This window comes from Penicillium verrucosum (genome assembly GCF_028828655.1).
Source record: "Penicillium verrucosum strain IBT 35672 chromosome Unknown utg000004l_segment0_segment0, whole genome shotgun sequence".
NCBI lineage: Eukaryota > Fungi > Ascomycota > Eurotiomycetes > Eurotiales > Aspergillaceae > Penicillium > Penicillium verrucosum.
In genome coordinates, this window is record NW_026643213.1 from 2,346,784 (window position 1) to 2,373,248 (window position 26,465).

General features: G+C 50.0%; 9 protein-coding genes across 9 annotated transcripts; 3 read left to right on the plus strand and 6 right to left on the minus strand.

Moving 5' to 3' along the window:
• Positions 1 to 37: 37 nt before the first annotated feature.
• Positions 38 to 3,490, minus strand: N7516_010284 (putative ubiquitin conjugating enzyme; the record flags this gene model as incomplete). Its single annotated transcript, XM_057223003.1, has 2 exons — positions 38 to 3,267; positions 3,328 to 3,490. The coding sequence occupies 2 exons, from the start codon at positions 3,488 to 3,490 to the stop codon at positions 38 to 40; spliced, it is 3,393 nt and encodes a 1,130-aa protein (XP_057070224.1).
• A 1,120-nt stretch (positions 3,491 to 4,610) lies between these two features.
• N7516_010285 (uncharacterized protein) lies at positions 4,611 to 6,374 on the plus strand (the record flags this gene model as incomplete). The annotated part of the gene is made up of 1 exon (XM_057223004.1): positions 4,611 to 6,374. The coding sequence occupies one exon, from the start codon at positions 4,611 to 4,613 to the stop codon at positions 6,372 to 6,374; it is 1,764 nt and encodes a 587-aa protein (XP_057070225.1).
• An 811-nt stretch (positions 6,375 to 7,185) lies between these two features.
• Positions 7,186 to 7,976, minus strand: N7516_010286 (cytochrome c oxidase subunit VIa; the record flags this gene model as incomplete). The annotated part of the gene is made up of 5 exons (XM_057223005.1): positions 7,186 to 7,231; positions 7,381 to 7,388; positions 7,448 to 7,606; positions 7,679 to 7,703; positions 7,789 to 7,976. The coding sequence occupies 5 exons, from the start codon at positions 7,974 to 7,976 to the stop codon at positions 7,186 to 7,188; spliced, it is 426 nt and encodes a 141-aa protein (XP_057070226.1).
• Positions 7,977 to 8,319: 343 nt separating this feature from the next.
• N7516_010287 (DNA-(apurinic or apyrimidinic site) lyase APN2) lies at positions 8,320 to 10,577 on the plus strand (the record flags this gene model as incomplete). Its single annotated transcript, XM_057223006.1, has 6 exons — positions 8,320 to 8,347; positions 8,419 to 8,431; positions 8,484 to 8,529; positions 8,587 to 8,719; positions 8,769 to 9,544; positions 9,594 to 10,577. The coding sequence occupies 6 exons, from the start codon at positions 8,320 to 8,322 to the stop codon at positions 10,575 to 10,577; spliced, it is 1,980 nt and encodes a 659-aa protein (XP_057070227.1).
• A 1,528-nt stretch (positions 10,578 to 12,105) lies between these two features.
• On the plus strand, positions 12,106 to 13,124 carry N7516_010288 (HMG-box domain-containing protein; the record flags this gene model as incomplete). Its single annotated transcript, XM_057223007.1, has 3 exons — positions 12,106 to 12,293; positions 12,347 to 12,639; positions 12,697 to 13,124. The coding sequence occupies 3 exons, from the start codon at positions 12,106 to 12,108 to the stop codon at positions 13,122 to 13,124; spliced, it is 909 nt and encodes a 302-aa protein (XP_057070228.1).
• Positions 13,125 to 14,245: 1,121 nt separating this feature from the next.
• On the minus strand, positions 14,246 to 18,116 carry N7516_010289 (putative cytoskeleton assembly control protein Sla2; the record flags this gene model as incomplete). The annotated part of the gene is made up of 12 exons (XM_057223008.1): positions 14,246 to 14,332; positions 14,396 to 15,610; positions 15,668 to 15,817; positions 15,878 to 16,923; positions 16,982 to 17,166; positions 17,231 to 17,288; positions 17,344 to 17,424; positions 17,517 to 17,674; positions 17,753 to 17,828; positions 17,929 to 17,946; positions 18,005 to 18,051; positions 18,109 to 18,116. The coding sequence occupies 12 exons, from the start codon at positions 18,114 to 18,116 to the stop codon at positions 14,246 to 14,248; spliced, it is 3,129 nt and encodes a 1,042-aa protein (XP_057070229.1).
• Positions 18,117 to 18,639: 523 nt separating this feature from the next.
• On the minus strand, positions 18,640 to 21,495 carry N7516_010290 (SMP domain-containing protein; the record flags this gene model as incomplete). Its single annotated transcript, XM_057223009.1, has 2 exons — positions 18,640 to 20,947; positions 21,026 to 21,495. The coding sequence occupies 2 exons, from the start codon at positions 21,493 to 21,495 to the stop codon at positions 18,640 to 18,642; spliced, it is 2,778 nt and encodes a 925-aa protein (XP_057070230.1).
• Positions 21,496 to 22,265: 770 nt separating this feature from the next.
• N7516_010291 (trans-hexaprenyltranstransferase) lies at positions 22,266 to 23,675 on the minus strand (the record flags this gene model as incomplete). Its single annotated transcript, XM_057223010.1, has 2 exons — positions 22,266 to 22,427; positions 22,494 to 23,675. The coding sequence occupies 2 exons, from the start codon at positions 23,673 to 23,675 to the stop codon at positions 22,266 to 22,268; spliced, it is 1,344 nt and encodes a 447-aa protein (XP_057070231.1).
• Positions 23,676 to 24,242: 567 nt separating this feature from the next.
• On the minus strand, positions 24,243 to 26,312 carry N7516_010292 (proteasome regulatory particle lid subunit RPN3; the record flags this gene model as incomplete). Its single annotated transcript, XM_057223011.1, has 3 exons — positions 24,243 to 24,386; positions 24,461 to 25,755; positions 25,835 to 26,312. The coding sequence occupies 3 exons, from the start codon at positions 26,310 to 26,312 to the stop codon at positions 24,243 to 24,245; spliced, it is 1,917 nt and encodes a 638-aa protein (XP_057070232.1).
• Positions 26,313 to 26,465: the final 153 nt, after the last annotated feature.

Below are 26,465 nucleotides of genomic sequence, written 5' to 3' on the forward strand. Positions count from 1 at the left end.
TCTTGAAAAAGAAAAGCAGCAAAAGATAGCAATGATATCACCAGGTAAGTTGCTGGATATCCTTCGAGACCTGCCATCCATGCGCCAACGCAACTCTTCTGTAGGCTTCCACCGCCTCACCTACAAGATAGTCATTGGAGTTTGTTAGATTCAGCCGCGCGGGTCTTGGCTCGGTGGTGGTGAGAGCCATGCGAACCTGCAACAACACACTCTCAATCGAAGCAGTCGGTAGCCAGCCCGAGTGTGTAAGCAGTTCCATGCACATAGACCCACCGGTAGTAACGTGGCCGCCGCCTCCAGCGGCAAACTCGAGGAAACGAGGGCGGATCACCCGCACAAGAGGTGGATCCATGGGAAAATGTGCGGGGAAGCGGAGCTCCAGGACGACGCTCTTTTGGTTGATGGCTTTAAGGTCCTGGGCTAGTGGGAGGGAGGGATCAAACGTGTGTAGCTCCACGACCCATTGGTAAACTGTTGTGATCAAGCTGGGGTCGACGTACCATCCGAGTTCGTGGAGTGGCACTCGCTTCTGGATTTTGAAAGTAGCCTGGAGATGTTGCTGTAGGACTTGTGTGGCCGAGGTTGTCGCAAACTGGGGTGAAGAAAGTGTAGGCAAAGTACTGTTATGGAGGGTTCCGGGTCGGAAATCTGTCTTCAGGCCAGGTTCTGGGATAGCTCCTTCTTGCATGCTGGGACCTGAGGAACTTTCAGACATTTCATCATCGGATAACAGAAGGCTGAGATCCTCCATAGTCGTCTCAATGCTAACGTTGTCGTTGTCGTCGCCATCTTGTTCACTTTCAACTGAATATCTACGTCTCTTCGGTGACGGCGCAAGGTCTGCAAGTCCTGTTTCTCCGGCAGTCGCAAGAAATTTTCCCCGTTGGCCGCTAAATATCGAAATGGGAATTTTGATCGATTTTCCGTCCGCACCGAAAGCCATATAACGCTGATCTTGTTTGTACGTAAGTCTTTCATCGTTTTTGCAAGGTGATGACTGGGATTTGGAGCTCTTTGGCATGTACACATCTCCAACTGTTCTCTCTGCCATGCCAGGTCCATTGGAATTTTGGAGCATGACGAAAAGATACCTTGGTTGGATCCAATCCAAGTGTTGAACGACGTAGTGTGGTCTGCGGCTCACAAATCTATGGGTAGCATTGACTATCTCATTCAGAGAAACCAGCGCCGAGAGCTTCAGTCGGGTCTTGGACCATCTAGGAAGAATATGTGTTCCTGAGTATCCTAATGAGATATGGAAGTTGCTCGACATGTAAACGCCATTACCACAGGCGCGGCCATGGAGAATTTGCTTGAAATGAAAACCCTCACGTAGAATACTGTGCCAGTTATTCACAGGGCTGCCATGCCAAGCGAATATCGTAGGGTGATTTGGGTTCTCGGCCAAGGAATTGGAATTGACCGCGTCGATAAAGCGCTGCTCTTTGTCGGCAGCACCTTGAACAAGTCTGAATTGAATATAATCGCCCATTCCAACTACCCGATGTTGAGGCTCATCATCTTGCTTGATGAGAGATCGATTCGAAGCAACAACCCAGCGTAAAAGGTCCAACCCAGCGGGGGATATAACGTCTTTCCACGACGAAAGAAGCTTGCCCCTTTCGTGGCTTCCAATGAAGGCCTTCATTTCCTCGATACCAGGGAGCATACCCAATAGACAAGAAATCATCTGCTGTTTTTGCGCGGGTGCCAAATCGTCCAGATTGGTGTCGTAAACAACAAATTTCACCTCCTCGGACAGAGCTGGCAGGTCTTCTGGCTGCAATTGATGGCCTTCACTAATTGGAGTTGAGATGCGAATATGGTTTGAGGTCTCACCAACGCGTTCAATGCGACAGTGCCATTCTTCCGCCTTTGGGGCCGTAATAATGATTACAATCCAATCACCCACTTTGACCGGAGCCGGCTGATTTAACCGAATTTCAAGATTGACTGCATCAAATTGCCCGGTATGATATTGAGTAAGATCTGGGTTTTTTTGAGGGAGCAATTTCTCGGGTACACGCAGCCGAAGACCAGTCGGGAAGTCTTCAAGGAGCCCCGCTGAAGCCCTCGAGTATGCCAGGCTGGTCAACAAGTCAACGACAAAGGGTTGGGATTTGATCTCATATTCAAGACTTGGGCCCAAGCCCAGCGCCATATATTGATATAGACATAACGCGTTAGAGCAGACGTAGGGCTTCAGTGACTCGAAGATATCGCCAGTCTTGCAGTGACAAACCAGGCAGAATTCTGTGCACTTGATAAAATGCCGCAGGGTAAATTGCATAGCAAGAAGAGGCAGAGACAGATTGGAGATATTGCGATCCCGTTCAGTCATGTGGTCAGCCACAAGGATTTCTGGCATCGGAGTGGTCCAACTGTCCAACTGACAGTACTCCTCGGAAGAGATATCAGAGCTGAGATAGGCTCTACCTTGGTTGATCTGGAAGAAAAGCTCTGCCCCTGTCCATGAAAACCCATGTTTCTGCCGAAGATTGATGATCCCAAGTAGTCGCTCTCCGAGAAGTAAATTGAGCGATTTTCTAATGAACAGCGGCTTGAGAAAATGACCACATATTGTTTCGTGTGAAGTTGCACTCTCGTCTTTCGTCTGTTGATCTTGTGGCCCCTGTATGGCTTCCATGGCGTGCTCAAAGGATGGCTTATATGAATCACAGAGGCCAACATGCATTTGAACTGGAATGTCCTTCGGATCACCTGCTGTCTCGACGATTGTTTGGAGATCAAAGTATGTCGGCCGATAACGGATTAGCAAAACGAAATACTCCGAGGGTTGGATACTCCAGGCATTCATAGCTTCCTCAGAAATGCCAAGCTTGGAAATGCGGCAAGACACTGACACAATGATGGTGCCATATTTTGGCCCAAGGTATCCTACTTTGAATCCCGCATTCTTGGCCGCACGCAGGTCACGGCGAATCTTCTCTCGCAATTTAGTCTCACTTTGAGTGGGCATGAATCTTCCATTTTCATCAGCAGACTCCCAGTCAGACTCTATGTCACTGGGAAAGGACTCATCATCGTTGAAGTCATGAGTGCCCGGGTCCTCTGAGTGACTGGATGCCAAATCGGGATCAACAATGGAGTTGGTGATAATGTTCTCAATGTTGCTCAACAAGTCGTGAATGGTTAAACCTGTAAAACAGGGCATTGCGTTTTCCAGGGATGAGGTGACTGTCTTAGGACAGCCCTCGGACGACGAGAAGGCTAGAAATCCATGGTCCTTGGGATAATCGTGAGAGTCTGTGTGTGGTTCAGCAACATATTAGAGCCTTCTCACTATGAGTTAGGGGTGTCTCTTACCTGATACTATGGCCTGGAGATCAAGTGTGAGGCCTGCCGCAGGTGCTGCGAATGTGAAGGAAATTGATCCATCGTAGTCCCCTGTCCTGATATCGGAGAGACAGGAGAATCGGCCAGGAACTGCCGCATCTGCGAGATCTCGCAAGAACTCTTTTCGAGGCATGATAATATTTGATTGTGTTAAAAGCTTGAAAAAAAAAGTAGAAGAGAAGAAACAATGAGACGCGAAAGTCGGGTTCAAATGAAGTGTCCCAAGTGTATTAAATGAAGGGAACACGACAAGAAAGCAAAAAAGAAGGTAGAAAATGAATGAAGAATACCGACCAGGGAGACAATGGAAAAGGAAAAAAGGAAAAGGAAACAACGTGGAAGCCAAAATGCAAAACCATCTACAACATACCTAGGTAAGCAACTAGGCAGCCTCAGGCCCCCAAAGTGGAATCGCCCCACTACACTAAACGTTATCTAATCAACGCCATTCTTGGCGTCGGGTCCACTTTTATATACTCCAGGGCTCCATTGTTGTATACAAAATAGCCCTGGAGTAGGAGCAGAGTGCTTACATTTTGGTTATATACGAAGCATATGTAATCGGACCAGGCAGCGGCATATTGCATGCCAATTATAAAGAGAACAAGTAAATATTTAAATTTAAGGAAGCCCTCGCGAATATTCTCCATTGGTAGCGGGGACTATGTGCACACTGCAAAGCAGAGAGAGTGCCATTTTGAATTCTGATTATAGTAGATTGTAGTGCATAAAAGAGCCCAAGTGCTTCCGTCATATTCCAGGTAAGATAGGTATAGAAAAGGGCTTACTAAACCAGTCTCACAGACCATAGGCTTGCAGACTGATACTTGACTCCGGTGCTCGGACCATTCAACAGGCGCCAATAAATCAATAAATCACTAGGTGATGCATAACTCTTGTCAAGAGAAGAATACTGGTGCAATTCTATGAGCTCGGCATTCAATTTTAAATGCAATGTATATGTTAAGTTCAAGGCTGATGCATGTATATCTATCAAGGGACTGTATCCTATCGTCAGTTAGCCCATTTCAAACCAATTTCTCAAAGGAAGGGTATTATCCACTTCAAGATACCCAGCAACAAATCACTCTACAAAATGCTATCGCAGTCGAGATATGAGGTTGCATTGGTTGATACTCGCTGCGGATCTATACCGCCTAAAAAAGTCACGTGTAATACAAACATGACAAACATCCATCAATCAGCAACATGTTGAGGCTTCATCAATTTCCGACCTTTTCGGTAATTCAATCATGTTACCTCCTCGAAACGCTATCGGTCGAATACCGAGTCATATCCGACCTACCCATCTACCTCGGATCTCCGGTCCTAACGTACATCTCCGACCATTCACCCACCGCACACGCCTACTTCTTCTTTCTCCGGCGCCGGGTCGCCCTCAACTTCCATTTCTATCCCCTCTTGCGCCAACCCGTCCACTTCCACCACTATCAATCCATCTCCGCCAGCACTTTGGTCGCTTGATATCCACTGAGAGCCGCGAGCATTACAAGCGAAGGGTATCGCGAGGTGTCAAGATTGGCCTATCGGTGTCTGCCATCCTTGTCTTATTCTCCGCGATACAACTCGGTATCTACCAAGAAGACATTGAGCACTCATGGCCCACACCACCGGAATGGTCCTGGAAAAGCCGCTGGTGTCTGCGATCCGCACAGGCACTGCAGAATCCGGAGCAGATCGGCAAGCTAATGACGAATTGGCCCATGGTTGCTGGATATCTTCGTGAGCTGCTGGAGCGTTTGGAGAACCTAGAGGGAGAGGGCAAAGGTCTCGTTGAACAAGATGAGGGTGGGTTCCTGGTAGAAGGCGTCGGCCGCACTGGATTCGATGTCTCCGCAAAGAGTGAGCCTTGGCGCCGCGGATATTTTCAGGCCCTGATGGGCGCTGCCAAGGCTGCTGAGAACTTGGACGGCTGGTTGACAGATCGCAAGCAGAAGATATCTGCGCCTGCGGAATATGTTGTTGGACCCTCAAACCCCCGACCAAAGCCCATGCCCGCTGGCCAGAAGAAAGTCCCACAGGAAGAGGACTGTGAGCAGGCGTCTCCGTCTCCAGAGCGATTCTACATGAAGGTCTTGACAACCAGGGGCTTTGACACGGGGCAGAAACTTGATGCTGCCTTGGCCTATGCTGACTGGCTTGATTTCAAAGGCTTGGGCCTTACAGCGGGTGACATGTATAAGTGGGCATTGGACATTGCTGCCAGTGGGCTGGAAGGAGATGCTAGCAAGATCGTGGATTTGGAGAACGGCATCTTGAAAAACAACGGCGGAGACCTACCTTCAGAAAACATCCTCCGAGTCTCCACGGCTCTCGCCGTTCACAACGCCCGTCAAGCCAACCTTCCAACAGCTTTATCCCTCTTCACATCTGTTCTCAAAGCCCGACGCAGCCTCCATCTATCCTCGGACTCTGATATAGCCCCCTATTTTCCGACTCTGCCTAAATCAGACAACGATCCATTCGCCTCTCTCTTCAAATCGCTCAGAAATGTTCTCATTCCCGTGGAGTATCCAGAACCCCTCCCATCAGGCGACGATCCCCCACGCCGCACCACGGCATCCGCCTGCGAAGAAGCAGGATTGATGACCTACATCGGTGAGATTTTGTACGCCTCCTCGTCAAAGGAATCCGGCCTTGCCTGGACGCGTGATGCAGTCGATATGGCTGAGTCCACAATGCTCGACCTCGGCAATTCGGCCGACCGCACGGCTCGAACTCGCTGCGCACAGTGCCTGAAGGTTGGGCTGGAGAATTGGAAAACCATGGTTTCTTCCCTTGTTACCCGTGCTCGGAAAGAGGAACAGGAGAGTAGAGATCAGGCTAAGGGTGCTTGGTTTGGCGGCGAGCGCCGCGCAGAGGCAAAGAGTCTCGATCGTCGACGCTGGGAGGCTGAAGATGCTATTCTAGAGGATCGGATTCGTCGCCTCTTCCCTCTCCTCGAAGGTGAGTCTGGGCTGGACCTTCTCGCTCCAAACAGCTCTTTGTTTGTATAGTTTATTATCTATTTGTATACCTGGACATTTGTTTCCGGGGTTGGGGTTATGTACTTCTAGGCATGTATAGATTACGTTCGCCATGGCTGTCAATTTGTGCTATTAAATTACATTTCCACGGTATACCAAACCCTCTCGAGCACTATGAACCTCTCTTCAGCCCAGCGAGGTACTCAAACCGACCTTGAGAAATATCGACTACTATGATACAAGTGCGCCTTTCTTCCAGGGCTGTTATTGATTGTGGACCAACCAACTCGACTAGTGTACTAGTCCATGTCACAAAGAGACAATGCATTTGCATTCCATCTGTAAGTCTTCTCTTGTCGTCATGGTCCTTTTTATGTGGTTTATGGGCTTGGCTACCTTCAAGGCTTCATGCCGGTTTCTTCATGACAAAGAATATTCTTCAATATTTAAACGACATGATTCTAAGCAATTCGAAGCACTGGCCGAGACGTGCCCTCTTCAAAGAGCCTGGTCGCAGTATCCACTTAGCAGGATGGGTCACTACGATCATTAGCCAACGTAATCTCAGGAAGCATAGGTTTCGAGACAGTAGATATAAGAATGACCTAAAAAGAGACAAAAGAAATAGCAGCAAGAATGAATGTTGACTAGTACATAGCAAGTTTCGCCTCGTTCTGTCAACTGGACCTTCAGCTCCCCAAGCATTTGACTGTGTTACTACCGTAAAACGACAGTGTGGTATATGTACATGGAAAAGCCAGCCCTGACACACACTCAGTAACTTCCTGGCGGGATTCGAATGGGAGTCTCGAGTATATGGGAATATTGCGGGCGACCTAATTTAGGTGGCCTTGTCCTTGTTGTGGTAGTTGACATCGGAGTTCCAGCTGTGGATCATAAGTTAGTCCTGGGTTTTCAGGGGGCGGGATGGTGGTGATAGAATGGCATGCGATCCATTCGAAAGAAGATCATCCATTTAAGCTTGCAGCAACTGCTGTTCTGCAAATAATGCATAGTCGAGGAAGTCGGAACTCACAAGATGGTCTAGTCCAGACACAGATTAGCTTGAGTCTTCGGTACATAGCATAATTGGATTCACATACCTTATCGCCGTCTCCCCAGGGGAAGTTCTTCACACGAATGTTCTGGTAAGGGTACTCGGTGCGCTCCTCGAGGGGGCCATGTGCTCCCAGTGCTCCCAGTGCTCGGACCAGAGGTTGTAGGCGTTGAGACCGCCACCAATAAGGCAGGGAATCACGGCACTGTCAAGTGATTAGATTTTTCTCCGTTGGCGAGGATATCAAATCAAGTGCTGATATTGATCAGAAACATACAAGATGGAAAGTTTGCGCCAGAGGTCTGTACAATCATTGGGTTAGTAACGTGTATTGTCTACGGCCTATGGCCATGCATCACAATCAATTGAGTTCAGTTATGGTGGTACGTACCACTGGTAGAGGCAGCATGGTGCTTGACGGCAGCTCTCTCGCGGTTGAACTCGTTGTCGACGATCCACGAAGGCTTGGCTTCGGCGCTGTTGAAACGGCGCTGGATGGTGGAGCGAACCGGAGCGGAACGCATTTGCTGCGAAGCACGCTGGGACAGGCGACCAAGATTGCGCTGAGAGAACATGGTGGGTGGTGCTAAGGAGTTCTTTTGGTGGTGGAGGTCAAAAGTGGTGCGATGAGGTCCAAAGCCGCCTTTAGCGTATCCCCGTGATCTCCCGGATTATGTAACCTGATGTCATGAAGCCTGATATATCAGGCAAAAGGCAGTGTATGTCACGTGATCACTTCGCAATATGTATGGACGTCGGGATGCACGCTACTCCCGCAACCCCGTGACCTAGATTTTAAACAACAAGAGGAGGTTTTGGTCATTGCTTGACTCGAATTTTCTATTTGTATCTCGACGTCTTTTTATCATTTACATCGCAGGAAATGCTGCCTTGTCCCTTAATACACTAGCGTCCAACATGGGATTCCGCATCACCACATGGAACGGTAAGTTCTATCTGAATTGTTGGGGCAATTGAAGTTATGAGTATATATACCAACCGTGCATCACTATTTAGTCAATGGTATACGGTATGAGAGAAACCTGCTAGTTGAACTTGTTCAACACTAATATGCCAATAAGAAATCCGTTCTCCTATGAGCCATGGAGAGGAACGCGCACATTCGAGGTAAGTATGTATCCTTACGTTCTATTTCCAAGTATATCGAGCTTATTTGATCCAAAGTCCATGTTCGATATCCTCGAGGCGGATATTGTAATTCTCCAAGAGACCAAGATTCAGCGCAAAGACCTTCGCGATGACATGGTCTTGGTTCCAGGATGGGACTGTTATTTTAGTCTCCCTCGAGTCAAAAAAGGCAAGCTACTATTCCGGCGCTACGTATACAAAAAATTAACAGCTTTTAGGATACTCGGGCGTTGTGATTTACACGCGCAATGCCACATGTTCTCCAATAAGGGCAGAAGAGGGCATTACTGGAGTGCTCTGTCCACCAAAATCCTCAACATCTTTCCGCAATCTTCCAGAAGAGCAGCAGGTTGGTGGGTATCCAACATCTGATCAGCTTTCCAGGCCCGCTATGAATCCTGAAGGGCCTGACTCTGAAGAAGAGCAGGAGGATGTGAGCTCGATGCCCGATACCACAATAGATACATCAACCCTCGACTCCGAAGGGCGGTGCGTCATTCTGGAGTTTCCTGCATTCGTCCTCATTGGTGTCTATTGCCCTGCATATCGGGATGAGAGCCGGGACACCTTTCGCATGGACTTTCTCAATGTCCTAGATTCACGAATCCGTAACCTGACTGCGATGGGGAAGAATGTGGTCGTGGCTGGAGACATCAATATTTCGAAGCAGGGCATCGATGCCGCCCATGGAATTGAGGCCATACGAAAGGGCACGATGACAGAGGACGAATTTATATCTGCTCCTTCTCGACGTCTATTCAATCACTCGATATCGGATGGCGTGGTTATTGGTGAACGTGACGAAGGCAGGGAACATCCTGTCCTCTTCGATGTCTGCAGGTCATTTCATCCAGATCGTACAGGCATGTATACATGCTGGGATCAGAAGCTCAATGCTCGACCAGGGAATTACGGCTCAAGGATTGACTATGTGTTGTGCAGCTTGGGTATGCAGAACTGGTTCTCCGACTCAAACATTCAAGAGGGATTGATGGTAAGGATTTCTCTCCTTTGTGTTGAATCATTGATTGACTGCTTTATAGGGATCTGACCATTGTCCTGTATATGCTATCATCAAGGAGTCTGTGAATCAGCCCGAAGGTGAAGTAAACATTCGGGATATTCTCAACCCACCGGGAATGTTTAAGTGTGGCAAGCGTCAACGGGATTACTCAAACGAGTGCGCATTATCCGCTTCGGGGCGTTTACTCCCCGAATTCGACGTTGGTAAGCGCAGAAGTATCAAGGACATGTTCGCTCGCAAACCAGCCAGCATTCCATCGGGGTCGGTAGAGCTAGCCGCTACACTGGCTAACATGCCCGCGACCGAAGTCACGGAATCTACAGCCACGCACACAACCTTCGGATCCACTGACTCGGCTAGAAATGGTTCTACACGTATCGCTGAGAGAAACCAAACCCCTCAGATTGTTTCCCGCAAACGCTCCCAGCCTCTACCCACCACATTCGCGAAACGCCCAAAATCCGCCGCAGCGACGTCTCCCAGGGCCTCTACGGCAGGGCAAAAGTCATTAGCAGGCTTCTTCAAGCCAAAATCTGTCGATATATATGAAGCTACCCGGTCACCTATGGCTTCACCGGGGCCCTCGACACCATCACTTAGCCGCAAACCATCTGAAACCCTACAAGAGCAGGGGAAAGCTCTAGGAATCCATCCACAACCTGCGGGGTCCCAAGAAGACATCATAAGGATGGAAGCTGACACTTCTAATGAATGGCCGACGGTCAGCAAGTTTGTTGACGACACAATAATCGACCCGATTGTCAGCAAGGAGGATTGGTCAAAACTTTTTACCAAGAAGCCTGTTCCGCCATGTGATGGACACCAAGAGCCGTGTATCAGCTTGACGACAAAGAAACCCGGAATGAATCGCGGCCGCTCCTTTTGGATTTGTCCCCGGCCATTGGGACCCAGTGGAGAGAAGGAAAAGGGTACGCAATGGCGGTGTCCCACTTTTATCTGGGCCAGTGATTGGAACTCACCCGTTGCGACGCAAGAGCAATAAAATACATGTCATAGGAAGGGGATCTCCCTCGGTAGTCAACAGACTTGCCGAATAATACAGCCTAGTATCAATTTTCAATTATTATGTCTGGTTTCTATACGCTCATTGTAGATTTAATGGGATTGATTGGATTCCGAGCGTGTCGACCAATCTAAATATGAGACGTTCGAAGACTAGCTAGGTAGATGTACATGCATGGCTATTAGATAGTGCCTGCAAGGCTCTGAAGTCTTCTTGTCCTAACCAAGCACGCCTAGCAACGAGTAACTAAGACTTAAAGAGGATTTCATGTACCCAAATCGCAGTATGCAGCGGGTAAGTAATAGCCCAAATTCCACTGAAGACTTCTAGGTCATTCCAAGATTTGCTGCCTTAGGTTTGAAGCACTCGACGTTCGCTACGTCAATTCTCTCTGTCCCTTTCTCATTCTCTTTTATTTTTTTATTTATTTTATTTATTTATTTTATTTTTTTTTGGCCCCCAGTTTCTTTGTCTTTATTGTTCCCTTGTTTCTCGTGGCTTTGTTTCTTTTGTTTGTTGTTTACATCTTGATTGGGTGGTTTATTTTCTTGATTGAATCTCTTTGTTCGAATCTCTTTGTTTGAATTCTTTGTTTGGTTTCTTTGTCTGGTGTTATTATATTAGCCAGACGCTCGTTTGCGCTCGTTTGCGCTCGTTTGCACTTTGTTTACCTTCCCTCCAGTTGCTATAGGGATGTTCAAGTAAAGATACATATTGGGTAGGTATGTTGTCAACCCTTATGGATGAAATTGTTTCTTAGGTTTCCTCCCATGCTAATTATATTTCTTTGTTGTTACTTCGTAAACCGAGACTCTCTATGCAATCAGAATCAGACTCATAGTTCGAAGCTATTTTGTGTAAAGTTTGATATGTTTTAAGGTTTCAAGGGTACCTGTGGGTGGGCGCTAACCCCCGGATCTGCAGTGCCACGTGGTGAAGATCCACTTACCCGACCTACACACAAATATCCATCATAGCACACAGATATAGCACATATCGAAATGATATTTTAATGGGCTATCATGGCATATTAATTACAGGAATTATTGTGTAGAGACATTCCATTTTTATCAAATAATGTATAGTAACCGCTCTGAATGGTATATACAGTAGTGTATGACCTGGTTGTCGAAATGGTACTTGACGCTAAAGTGACTTTTCCCAGATAGTCTTACCCCTCCATAATTGACTTTCTTTGTTCTAATGGTACTATTCCTAACAAAGAAGTCACCAACGAGAATGAGACCATGTGATTGGCGTTGCCGCGCAAACAAAGAACACACACGTTGGTCGCCTGGCACCGTGATTGGCGTTGCCGCGCAAACAAAGAAATCACCCATCTCGTCACCAACCTTCACCTACCTCAGCTCCTGTATTTATTTACCCCCCACCTCATTTCTTTTCTTCTTTCTTCCCTCTCCTCTCTCCACCCTGTTCTCTTTTCCTTCCACTACCCACCTGAATTTTCTTTCTTACTGTGCCCCAGTAACAAGCACTTCATCTTGTGATGGCCAACTCGATCTTAGATCTTGTTGCTGACGACGCTAAAATGACACCTCTTCGCATTATGGAGCTCCTTTGGGCTGATGCTACCACCCATCTTACCGAGACTGGTGGTGAAATGTTTCTGCCTCGCAATGTTGTTGATAACGTTCTTGGCAATGCTAATCTTACCACAATGGCTCATCGTCTGGCGTAAGTCTTGACCCCATGCCTGCCTGGGTTATGTTATTAACAAGATAAAACAGGTGTTTGCTCAACAAGAAGGTCGACATCATTGTTGATGAATCCATCAATGCTTATCGGCTTATCCCGAAAGAAATCAAAGCTGATAGCGATGAAGACTTGTGGCCCGAGGAGCACAACATAGCTGTCAAAGATCACCTTGTGTTCAGCCGATCCATTGCCAACGCGCCGGAATCCAAGCTTCCCGTTCGCCCTGGCAAGGTTCCTCGCCCTCCAAACTGTTTCATTCTTTACCGCCAGGCAAACCACCACCTGGTCAAGAACGCAAACCCCGGTGTTTCCAACAACGAGATTTGTGAGTTATCTCCAATTGTTCTTTGCTTGTTTTGTTTCTAGCTAATCACTGGATCAGCTCGTATCCTCGGCGCCCGCTGGAACAATGAGAGCCCCGAAGTTCGGATGCAGTTCACCCGTCTGGCAGAGGACCTGAAGCGCGAACACGCTATTAAGCACCCTGACTATCAATATTCCCCTCGCCGCCCTGCTGATCGTAAACGCCGCACTCCTCGTGTCCGTACCAACAACGGTAGTACCTACTACGATTTCGATGCCCCCTATGACGGCTCTTTGATCGAAGTCGATGATATTTTCATGTCCGACCTGAACGATGAAGATCTCCTCTTCGGTCCCAATGGTGTCCAGCCAATTTCTACTTCTTTCAGCCACAGCGAGCGCATTCAAATTAGCGATGAACTAGCTTCAGGCAACAGCATTGCTTCCATGCGTTACAACCCCATGCCATTCGAGTGTGACACTTCTGACATCCCTACCGTGTTTTAATATGGCTCCTTCTCGATCTTGACTTGGCCCAGCTTCAACAATTATTCGCCTGTTTCGCCTCGCTGGCCAGTCACCAATGAGCATACACGGTTCATTTCAACCAGATTATTCGACCTCATGCATTTGGCTTTCACCGAAAACTCAAAAAAACAAAAAAAAATTGAAAACAAAAACTTCAAAAAAAAAAAAGCTTTTTCCCATGTTGCACAATTCACCTGTATTATTAGCTGCTTTTCATTCGTTTGTTTCGGTTCATGACAAGTTCTCAGGAACTGAGCTGACTGGCTTTCTTTCCCCCGGGGTTTTCCAGACGCTCTTTTCCTGCAACGTGAGCCCCTTTTCCAATGTACTTTAACTTGCAATCCAATTAGTTGTTTTGCCCAAACTGCCTTCTCCATTGTAGCATATAGAATCGTAAATAGATAACTGGAAGGTCGCATCCTTTTGCATCATTGGTATTCAGCAAAATCCTTCGACAACCAGAACAAAAAACAGTTCCTCCAAATCTCATATTTTCCGGATTCCAAACCAGACGTTCCCAATGCTTCACTCTGAGCCTATTCGAGTCTACATTTCACTCTAATCCCGAAGCTCCAACCACCCAGCGACGCCCAGACACTCGATTCTTTGTCTGCGTGCATGAGATGTCGTCTCGATACTCTTTGGTGACACCCGCCGCTAGTCGGCTCTACCCGCGGATCGACATGCACTGCATCCATGGTTCCACCACTCGAGTGTGGATCCAAAGCTTGGCATGCAGCCTCGAGCAGGGGACATGGCGCATAGGTACAAGCCGGGCACCCTGCGACCATGCGACCGTGCGACCGTGCGACCATGCGACCGTGCCGTGAGACCTTGAGTTCCACAGGGCTGCCTACTGGAGCCGGAACATAGATACAGATACAGGGGAGCGGGTCTATAGACTACAATGATCCAGGGAACTAGGTAAGTTGCTTGCATTCGCTATGGGAAATCAAAACAAGAAACTAACTACGGGGGTTGGGAAGAATAGCCCAGGCCGAAGGACGCAAAGTGCGACACGGACGAAACGAAACTCCTTGAAATTGAGATGCGGAATATACACAGACAGCCAAGAGCGAAACACACATGCGACGATTTCCCTAATCCTCCTGGTAAGAAATCTTGCGCATTTCGCCCAGACGCTGGCGGGCGCGAGCGAGACCGTTCTCGAGTTGGAGGATTTCGACCTGTTGGGACGGTACATTAGGATGTGATGGATGGGATACAAGGGGGAAGGGGACGTCACATACCTGCTGCTCCATCTCGCGGACCTTGAACTCGTGCGAGCTCAGCTTTCCATAATCCTCGCCCTCATCGCCGTCGCGGTTCTTCTCCTTGATAATGTCCTGGACCTGCCGCACGAGGGCACGACAAGCGGCACCGACAGCTTTGCTGGCGGTTTCTAGGCGATCCTGGTTCTTGCTCATGAATGTTGCCTTTACCCGACTGGCTGCGACAAGCTGGGCTGTGCTGGCTGCAACATCGTTGGAGGCGACAATGAGTTGCTCCGGGGAGTTGCGGCCCGAGATTACACCATCAGCAGTCTCGATCAATGTGTTGGTTGAAGAAGCCACTGCTTTGGCGGCAGAGATCAAACCCTCCGTCCAGCGGTTGTTCTTCTTGTAGAAGGCAGTGCGAGACGAGCTTCCACGGCCTTCACGAACAATCTCCTGCTGTGTCTCTGTCGCAGCCTTGATCAGCTCCGAAATTGCGTTAGTGACGGCAATGGCGGCGGCAAGGATAACATCATTGATGCGCAGCTCGTAGGTGGAGTATCCGTCACGGGGCTTGTTCTTGAGCTTGGCCAGACGCTGGGCAGCTGCGTCAATGGCATCAGCAGCCTTGAGCAATTCCTGGTCGACAAGATCACCTAGATCACCACTGGTGCTGATCTTGGTATTCTTCGGAGCGAACGAATCAACCAGCTTCGACAACGCTTGCAGATCACGCTGGACTTCGAGGTTGTTGTTTATGACGACATCAGTCTTCTGCAATGGTTCCAGACCTTCGAGACGGAACGACTGTAAGCCACGGAAGAACCGCACAGTCGCCTGAGCAGACTTGCGCGCAGCATTAATAAGGTGGTCGGAGCTCTTGTCATCGGTAGCGAAGCGGATGAGACCCTTGGTATTGCTCAGCACATCCGAGACGGACCCAGAGAAGATGGACACTGTCCGGATGATCTCAGCATGGGGACTGTTGGGGCCATCGGCCACAAAGTTGTTGAAAGCAGTGGAGAATTCGGTTGCAGAAGCCGACGCCTTTTCAATCTGCGAAAGAACATATGGAGGAGAGGCGTTTTGGTTACCGGCCTGCATGGACGAATCCAGTTCATACAGAGCATCGTCGACACGTTGCACACCAGTCTGCAGCACGGAGTCGATAATATCGTTGATTTTTGCGACTGTACCGTGGAGCACAGTGTCAATCTGGCTGTCTAGCGCATGGTCGACATCGCCTTGGTTCTACAGTGGAACATGGTCAGTATGCAAACATCGAATGTTGCCAATATCACTGCTTACCAGTCTCAGCTCCTCCAGTTCCTCAAGAGCCTGGTCCATACCAGCCTTATACACCTCAATCTCCTCGTCCTTCTCGCGAAGAGCCAGGTCAAGGTCTTCCTGGCGGTCATTGTTGCGACTGGAATGTTCGTCCAATGCGCGCGTTTTAACCTACAAGGTCAGCATGAATCACAAACTTAAGCAAGATGGACAACATGAACAGTTACTCACTCGAAGGGACTCTTCCAGGTCGGCCATCTCGCGGTTATACTTGGACAGTAGGGACGAGATCTCAGTGCCCTTTGAGCGCTCTGCGTTTTCAGCACGCTCAAGAGCCATGCGAAGCTCCCGCTTGACCTTCTCCAAGTCGTCTTTGTTGGTTCCCGTCAAACGGTCACGGTCATGCAAAGCACGGTCCCGTTCCCGGATCATGTCAGCCAGTTCCAAGTTCTTGGTCTTCAGCTCGCGCTCCAGCTTCTCTCGTCGGTCGATTGCCTCTTGCGCGGAGGCTGCCTTCAGCTTGAGGCTCTTTGTGGTCTGAAGAAGATCGAGGTGCTCTTGTCGAAGTTGTGAGTACAACTTGGCCAATGCCTCGTATTTGGATCGCCAGGTGTTCACCTGCTCCTGCAGGGATCGAATCTGGTCGTCCTTCGAGGCATTCTGCAAGTTGAGGTTCGAGTTCAGGTGGTTCATCTGCTCCTCAACCTCTTTGACACGGCGGTCATATTGCTGCAGCATCAATTGGTCACGCTCATACTGTGCGCGGGCGTTGAGGTTCTCCTGCTCCAGCTCTGCCAGCCGGCCTTGTGTGTGTGTCTGGTACTGGTCGCGGAGAAGCTGTTCCTGTGCCAGTCTCTGTTGTTCCGCCTGCAAACGCTGCTGCTCCTCGAAATCGTTCTGGGCTTGCTGTTGGGCTTGGAGTTGCTGGCGTTGTTGATCCTCCCACTGCTGCTGCAAGCGTTGCTGCTCCGCCTCGTACTCTTCTTGTTGGCGTTTGGTTTCGTTTGTCCAGAAATCATTAATCGGCTCTGGTTCAGCAGCGACCTTCGGTGGCGGCGAGGGCTGGGCTTCCACTTCTCTCGCCGGTCGTCTGGGAAGAGCTGGGCGATCGTCATCTTCGGCAAGCAAACTTGGCGGATCCTGTGGCAACTTCGGGATGGTGATAAGGCCTGTTAGGTAGCGCAGGTTGGAGCACTCATAGTAGAACCGAACAAGGCGGTGGTGCTGGGCATCATATCGGCCCCGGAGTGGCTCGAGGGCTTCGTCCTCTCCGGTGGCTACAGAAACATCAGTCAGCGGCTGTTGAGGCAAACCCAAGGACTAAGTGCAACATACTTGTGTGCATGGCTCGCAGCATGCTGGTGATGAACTTGTAGATGCCATAACTCTCCTGCACAAGTGGCACCAATGCCGAGATCCGACATTCATTGTTCGTGCCGGACATGAAGTTCGAGAAGATGAGCTTTTGGAAGGAATCGATTTGATCTTGCAGAGCCATCAGATCGGTGATGGTCTCGTAGCTATGTGACTGTCAGCACCTCTCTCCTTCTCTCCTTTAGTCGCGAAAACCAGGTATGTACCCACCCTTCGTTCGGATCGTTGATCGACTTCAAACTAATGTACTCCTCATATTCAAACAAGCCTGCGACTGTCAGACACCCGCCCTTTACAGAACTGGTCAACCGTGAGCGACATACCGTTGAATTCGGGGTGGCTGCGGTGGAAGTTCAATTTCGCCTCGAGGAAGAAGACGTACTCCCGAATGAGCGGGGCATATCCTATACAGAACTGTCATTATTCCGTCTCTCACATGTGTTGCCACCTCTCGAGCAGAGAGCAATTGCGCAGTCGTCCTGCGTGGAATCCATACCTCGAATGCCGTCACCTCCGACTCCTCGCATCAAGCTATCAATCCAGTTGGAATGTTGCTGCGCCTCGCGGACAACCATGGGGTGGCCCTCTTGAAGGACCTTGTGTATCGTGATCAGGGCCTTGAACGTCTGGACCTCGTCGGCGAGGACGGGCTGCCTGTAAAGAACGAAGCCGTGTTAGCCGTCTCGAAAACAACAGCCTTTTTCCATGCCTTCCCGGTATCCCAAAACGTACACTTTCATGCCAGCCCAGAAAGCCGCCGATGACTTGTGGTCCCACGTATAGACGATGCAACTCCGCACATGTTTCCCTACAGACGCGGGGGATGGTCAGCTCGATTCGGACGGGGCAAAGCCGAGATGGCATCAACGGATTCGCTGGGGTTGCAATGAAATATGATTGAAACGTACGTTTAGGAGCGGTTTCCTCTGCCAAAATGTTAGCCCATCATGTCCGCGTCGGTCTCATCCCCGACTAACGACTTACCAATACTGGTGGCCTTGCGGATATTGATGGCCAAATCGGCCTCGGTCCTGCGCAATCCCTTATCAGACAAGCACTCTCAGAATTCGAAGTCCGTCTTTGCTTACCGACTCATCGTGGCGGTTGGGGTGTGTGCTCAGGGGTGAGGGGAGTGGACGAATATCGGAAAGGGTTATCGCGTTGACAAGCTGGAACCCGGACAGCGCACAGACGCTAGAGATAGGTTGCGCTGACCGGAATAAGCGGATGATTCGAATCGCAAAGCAAAGTGGAATTGGTGAAGCACCAAAAAAGACACGTGGGAGTTCGAGCAATGACGTTGATGGGGAACGGGAAAGCTGGCGCCTGTCGGGAGTCTTGGCGACGCCTAAGCCGATGCGGGTTTGGGCCACGGGCTTGAATTTTTGAGGCTTTCTCCCTTACGAAGGCTGTCTGAGTCTACGCGTCAAATATATATGATGTACACACTACAAGCAAGGCAGCATGAATAAAATATTCATCTGGGCCAATCTCTACGGTCTGCTGCTCTACTTCGTTCGAAACAACTCAAGGTCGACATGGATATATTGAATATCGGGGAATTAGCTACAAGCATAAAGGAGCCACATAGGTAGGGGCCTTAGCGGAGGCAACAGAAATTACGATGAGGGTATTTCCACCTTTCCTGTAGATGGTAAGGTCTCATGACTACCTAGAGTTGAAGACGGCGCCTGATCAACAGAGCGTAACGATTCAACAACAGGCAACTCCTCTTGCTCTTCGGAATCAGCCTCAAACTGTTCAGCCTTTGATGATGTCTCACTCTCAACAGGAGTCGGCGCTATCAGACTGGGGTCTGATTCGGGGTCCCCAGGGGCCGGGCTATTTGGCTCAGATTCTTGAGGTGCCTCCACCACGAGTAGTTCATCAATGCCTCGGTCATCGCGCACTTCAGGAGCCATTGGTTTCCTGCGGGGTAAATGTGATAGTGGGGGCTGTTGGTCTCCTGTCTTGGGGCGTTCGGGCAATGTGTGTGCTGCCACAGGTTTACGCTTGGGCAATGTCCCTGCGTTCCTCTTCAGGGCATATTTGTCTGGGCGCGGCAAGGGTGTTCCAAGTGGTGGATGAGGATGACCGCGCCCAATCGGTTGGTTAAGCGTGCCAGGCGGCGACCGCGATGAATCTTGACCGTTATTTGGGTCACCTTTACCAAACACGCTCCAACTCCATTTCTTGGCGGCAGCAGTGGCTTGCCCGAGAGTCATTGGGCTGGAAGACTTGTCGTCGGAAGATGTAAAGGTTTTGGTTATGGTTTCGATTGTGCTGCGTCGTGGAGCCGTGTCGCTGACCACGGACACAGTGGAACTACCCCGAGAGTTTCTCAGGCTGGAGAAGGACCCGCTCTCCATGCGAGTAGAAGAAGGTCTCTGGATAACACTCTCATGGGAAAAGCTAGCGCTATCAATAGAATCTGCAATCGACGATTCGCGGCTATGGACCGCATTTTCTGGCATCATAAGACCACCTGTAGGTGGCGAGGTGCTTGGAGTTCGCTGTGGGGATGTAGGTGGGGACCGGCTTGATATCTCTATCATGGCGTTTGTGGCATGACTCTTTTCTTCGCCTTTTTTGTTCACAACAGGTTTGTCAACCCTGGCATTGTCCGCTGTGACTACAGGGTCTGCAGCATGAGAGAAGGTCTGTGACCGAATAGCTCGAGGCATGGGTGCGATGTCCGGTCTCTCGATACCAGTGGAAGTGGCAGTGGAACTGTTCGATTGCAGGTCTGACAGGGGAGATTTCAGGCCTTTACGCGGCTTCTTTTTGGCCGTTCCGGGCTCAGAAAGGACAGGCATGCTCATCGTGCGATCGTCCTTGGACTTGAGGGCTTCAATGGGATCACTAACAACGCTCTTCGGAGTCGGGGGAGCTTCGCCAGACTCATCAGGTATCTCTGGTATCTCTACCTGGGCACTCGACTCTGGAGTGTCTCGCTGCCAAATACCACCGCGGAAAGCCTGGCCAAAGGTATTATGGAAGGGAACGTCGTCCCAGAAAGGCAGAACAATACTCTCTGCGACTGCTTCGCGGATCTTGCTCTCGATCGTGCGCAGGATGAGGCTGTATGTGATTTGTTTAGAGCTGACAATGGGTTGGATGTCCATTTCCATCTTTGGTGTGGTTTCGAAAGACATCCAGATGCGATTGCTGGGTGGGGGCTTGAAGCGTACCAACAAATGGCCTTCAAGTTTCTTCAACACAACAGCAAGGACAATGTCCACCTCTCTGGCCTTGAACCGAGGGCCCAAATCAATGCGCACAGTTGCCGAGATTTCGACCCGAAAGTTTCCAGTGTATTGCATATCGGCCTCCACGCAGCAATTACCGTCCACCGTCAAGTCCTTCAGTCTAGGGTTGGTGATAAACGGAGCCCCTTCGCCCATATCGATTCTCTGCAAGCCGATCTTGCTAATGAAATTGGGTTTGTTGGCACGGGATATCTTCTTGACGATCTTGCTCCGCACGAATTCCTCCAACTCAGGTGTCCGGTACATCGCTAGGAACCACCTTCCAAGGAAAGCATTGATCCAACGTGTCTGCAGCTGCTCTTCGGAGGAATGCAGGCGCTGGACCAATGTGACAATATGCTTGGTATCAAACTCCTGGTGCTTGGGCGGGCGATCAGACGAGTCCCACAGCCGGTTTTGATTCTGCAGCATGGCGATATAGAAATCCTCCTTCTCCGACAAGTTTTCAGAGAAGAGATAAAACGGCGGAGTCGGCCCTCCTAGATCCCCAAGCGAAGCCAGTCGCCGAGAGAGGCATATGGCGTTTCTTTTGAGCCACAGCTCTCCTTCTGGGATGTCCCCTTCTCCTCCGTATATGGTCACGTCGTGGTGAGCAAGCGAAATGACATACCGCACCTCGACCTGATTTACATCATCGTAAAGCATCAAGTGACCATGTCTGATCACATATCATCCAACGTCAGCAATCAGCGCTTAACATAACAACCTATATACATTTAGACGAAGAGAAGCATACCGGAGAACAATGTAGAAGACATTCCGCGCCCGTTTCGTGGTCTTTCCATTCGCCTTCGCTGGGTCGATACTTGGTGCCTGCTTTCGATCGAACAGACTCCGATACATAGTCTGGTACACGCTAGGACTTTCGGCCGCAACGACTTCCCCAGCAGGAGTCGTTCTCTCGGGGGGCTTCCCATTCACACCACCGGGAACATATTCACGACAGACAGCAAAGTATCCAGCAGCGACATCGGACTCGTGAGTGCGATGGAATTTCTCCGCCAGCTGGTCGGTGCCGGACTTGAGACTAAAGTCGTCATCGGTAGGTTGACGGACGGGATCGGCCGCTTTCTCGCATGATTGCGGCAGTTGGGGCGCCGATGGAAGGGTCAGGTAGGCGTAGAGGATGATTGAAGTCAAGACTAGTGGAATGAAAGTGATTCCACCGAGGGCATAAACGAAGAGGAAGCTAGCGAGCGAACCCATCGGGAACCAGTCGATCAATGCGGGCGAGTCGAAAGCTCCATAGTTTGGGAGAGCGACCTCCAACAGCTAAGATAGGACACGGCAAAGGAAAAGAGACCGGCTCCGGGATAAAAACGAGCGAGATAAAGGACAAAGAATTATAGCGCGCAAGAGAATGAGGAGAATGAGTTGCAGGGAGTTGCAGCTTCCACCAGCACGACGGAATGACGGGATGACGGAGGGTCTTGGGTACCTCGGCATTACTGGTTTTGTATTTGTATTTCCTTTATAAATTACCACTTTAATTGTTAGTCACTTTGTATTTATATTGTAATTCAGATATTTACTGTATCATTACTAGTCAATCCATATGTACCCCGCCTGAATCGACCAGCTGTCAGTAACGTGAAAGAAACTTCGGAAATCAACAACCTCACCTACATTACTGTTTGAGTCAGTTCAAATGGTATGTATATATGGTGGTAATCTAGCTGAGAATCGTTATGGGCGGCTTTTGCTTTTTGTTTACAGGATATCATTATATTTCGACAGCTGTCTTATTTGGGATCAGCCAAAATATATATATACACATCCATGAAATAAAAACCAGCGTATACAAACAATGTGAGAAGAGAAAATATTTCTATTGGTGAAGATCAAGTATATATCCAACCATCTAAGACAACTAAGTGTACACAGGCATATAAAAACAAAGACAGTCACCTAAAGAAACAATAAGGAACGGGGCAAGCTGAAAAACAAAATATGTGTACATGGGAGCGTAATCTCCTCTACTTCCTGCGATTCATGGTCTTCTCGCACATCTCAATCAGACCGGTCTTAGCATCGCTGTCTGGGAAGTCGCTGATGGCGGCAATGGCCTTGTCGGCATATTCCTGGGCCAGAGCACGGGTCTGCTCAACACCATTGCTGCGGTAAACGAGCTCACGGGCCTAGTTGAAGCAAATGGTTAGTATTATCGTTACCACGCAAGACCACGCGCCATTTGTAAAACTCACCAGCTGCACATCACCCTCCTTGCGGAACTTTCGTCCGACCAGGGGACCGAGCTCCGGGTTGCTCCTCCACGCAAACAAGAGTGGAGCAGTCGCCAATCCAAGCTCTAAGTCTGCACCAACAGGCTTGCCCATCTCCGCCTCAGTGACCGTGTAATCCAACATATCATCAACGAGCTGGAAAGCCAGACCCAAGTTGCGGCCATAGGCATACGAAGCCTCGATCACCTCCGGGGCACTCTGTCCCAGGACTGCAGCAGAGCGGCAGGACTTGCTGATCAGACTGGCAGTCTTCAGGTAAGTCTTCTGGAGGTAGTAGGCAAGAGTCTCGTCGGTGTAGACGGGTCTCGATTCGTCTTGCGCAGTGTTCTTCAATTGCATGAACTCGCCCTCCACTAGATTAGCAATTACAGTGGCCATGAGTTCAGTGACCTCGGGGTCACGCAGACGAGCCAGTGCTACCGAGGCTCGCCCAAGCAAGAAGTCACCCGCCAGCACGGCCATCTTATTTCCGAAGGCTAGGTTTGCAGAACTATTGGCACGACGTGTCACAGCATTGTCAATGACGTCGTCGTGCAGGAGAGATGCTGTGTGGATCAACTCCGTGATCTCGGCCAACCGCCGTTGTGAAGGTAGGATGTTGTCGTCTCCCGCGATATCATATTTGCTCTCGGCGTTCGGGGCCACGAGCGGGTTCATTTCTGGGTTGGCGTCTTCGAGGATGGATGGCGCACTAAAGGAGGAATCGACGGGGCTCGGTTTATCCGTGTAGGTGTGGTGCTTGCGAGGGTCCAAAGCTGTCGCTTGGGACATGAGGAGGACAAGCATGGGCCGCATGTGCTTGCCCTCACTATGAGTGTAGTACTTGGCGACCTTGTCCAGCGCTGGGTGACCTGATCCAAGCAATTGTCGGATGTTTTTGGTGAGGAACTTGAGCTCCTTCCCAACCATTCTCAATGGGTCGACAGAGATACCTGGAGGCGCCTTCGGCATACCCTTGAAAATGGCCTGGGCCGCTGACACGGCAGCTCCAAATGGCGAGGCATCCCGCCGACGCGTCGGGTGGTATTTGCGGGATTGGAGAGCAATATGCGCGAAACGGAGGTCATCGCGGAGGCATTGAGAACAGACGGTTGTTCGTGATGAGAGGATCAGCCCGGTGGCCGATGCGGTTCGAGCTCCCATGCTCAATGCGAGGGCTCTTTAATTATAAACAAAAGGAATCCAAATTCAACCATAGGAACCTAATCCCAGGAAACGATACTGATGTGAGGTGTTTGCGGAGTACAAGGACGAACAATCTTGCGGGCGGGAAGATTTCGAGCTCTCTCTCGGGTCGGCACGGACCCGGTGCTACGCAGCCCAAGTATGACTCGGCGACCTGTTACCGACACTTTTGGACTTTCTTTTGTAGAAAATAGCATCAAGGGAATAATAATCCTAGAGGAAATTACAATTTACAAGCCATTAATCACTCGGTTGTGATACAATTCTAATAAAAGGCACAAGGCAAGAAATGATTCCAGTATAATAGACACAGAGAAGACTGCGCCGGCCATCTTGGTCCTGCATCCTGCATATTCCCCCTTCGTACACATCCGAATAAAGAGTCAGAATAAGGAAAACAAAACAATTAACACACGGGTTGAAGAAGGCCGCTACGAGGTAGAGACCCATGCATGGGACCAGTGCGGTAGAAGGGGAAGAAAAGAAATGAATGCTGTGTCGATTATGGAACAACCTCACTCCTCTTTAAATGGCATCGAAATCACCACCAGCATCTTCATCGTCCATGTCTCCCTCCTGGATCTCCTTGGCAAGCTCGCGCTCCCGTTCCCGAGCTTCTTGGGCACTCTTGAGCTCCAGGCGATGCTGGTTCATGGGGAAACGCATAGCCTGCAATTGGACGAGTCCATGTTAGTAAGGGCAACGAAATAAGAATGTTCAGCGAGGGAGACAGAATAACATACCTTAACACTCTCGTCGTGGAGGGCCAGACAGGCGCGGATACGCTCGTGGAAGGCCTCGCCAGGTTCTCTAGTGGCGTAGATGTCACCCACTTCCTTGCTCTTCATGAACCCGTGCTCGTGATCAAGCGTGGCCTCGATGACACCGTCCCGAATAGCCTTGGCCACAATGTACTCGGCAGATTCTTCGCTGTCGAGTCCGAGACGAAGGCAGATATCCCGCAGTGAGATACGGGAGTAAGACAGCGACATCATGCGGATACCGGTCTTGATGACGTTCTGTCGCAAACGCAAGATCAAGGTGTATGTGCCATCCTTCCGGAAAGTCTCGCTGTGGGTGTTGACAATGTTGAGGAACCCATCCAGATCAGCAACACTGACTGCCTGAGAAAGCAGCAGATAAGGGTGCATAGCCCGTTCCAAAGCCGGCTGGCGGAAAACTGCGCGGTCAGGAATATCACCCATCAACAGCTCGACGACGACCAACAACTTGTGAGAGGCCTGGTAGAATCCACGAGCAACCTGGCTAGCGGGTGACTTGCGGGTAGCCCCAATCAGATGACTGTGGGCCTCGGTGTACTGCAGCTGGATGGCACGGATGCGGCCGAGATAGAACATATACCGAGCAATCTGATTGTTAGACGCAGCCACGGGGAATGGGTTATGCGAGATCAGTAGATCTGCCTGTGAGATATGAGACGTGGACAGGTAGTTGCGAAGAAGCAAGGTCATCACAGTAGCCTGCGTATCGACATCTTTCCGGAGCACAGCCGTGCGCAGTGCTGCCAACAATGGCTGGCGGATAGTGGTAACAGCCGCTGCGGGAGAAGGAGGGAGCGGAGCGACTTGCTCGAAGAAGAGAGAGTAGTAAAAGTACACGCGGGCGGCAAGAGAATCCAGCGTACGACGGTTCAATGCTCGCAGGCGCTCGATCAAGTCTGTCGAGAACTGAACTCCCTTCTGAATCTCCCGTTGGTCGAACAGGTATATCTGGACGAGAATGGAGAGATATGCATCTACCTCGGCAAGGGTCTCCTTGGGGATGGGCTTCTTATCCGAATCAACCTCCATCTGCGAACTGGCTGGAGCATTCTCGAAAGCATTGGTTTGGCCGAGAGCTTCCAACAGGAACGAGGCGGTGGAGCTAGAAGCGGAATATGTTTCCACAATGACTTCGGCGAGGACCTCCGGGGTGAGGTGTTTCCGCATCGACGATATCGATCGGAGAACACGGAGGGTGAATCTGGGGTCGAAGTGGGCAACGGCTCGCTCGAGCAAGGTGAAGTTGGATTTGATGTCTAACCCCATGCCGAACAAACAGGCATTCATCGTTAGCAATCTGGACTTATTTTGAGCAAGGGAGAAAACTAGACGAACCTTGAATAGCCTTGGTTGTTGGGTCGACCTCTGGCTCAGTGTTCTCAACATCGCCACCCTCTGCACCTTCCATCGTCACATCCTCCTTATCCTTGCCGGACGATCTGGAACCCTTGGTAGGGGGCACTACAACAGTCATCTTCTCGTTACTTTTGCGGTCCTTGCTGGTGTTGGATGAGGATGTAGGCGCACCTGCCGTATCCTCTCCCATCTCAACATCTTCGGATCCATTCACACCGTTCTCGGTTGACTTCGATCCATTTGTATGCGACTGATCATCCTCTTTCATGCTGCCGTTTGATGCGCCCTTTGCGTCTTTCTTGGTCGGAGCTGACTTGGCCTTGTTGGCGGCGCGAGTGGTAGGCGCCTTGTCTTTCGCACCCGAGCCCTGAGAGTTCGAGTTTGCCTTTTCACCGTTAGCGGATGAAGACGTGTCGGATTTATTGTTTGATCGCAAAGAACGCCTTTCGGCCGGCATCTTTCTCAAGCTGTCAAGCTCAGCTGGGCAGCCACCAAGCTATCGGAAGAAGTAGGGGGAAGGGCGAGTGATCACGATATGAAAACAGGAAGGAGAAAAGCAATTTAGGGAGCCAAACTGCCAATATCACAAGTATGATGAAGAAAAACTGGT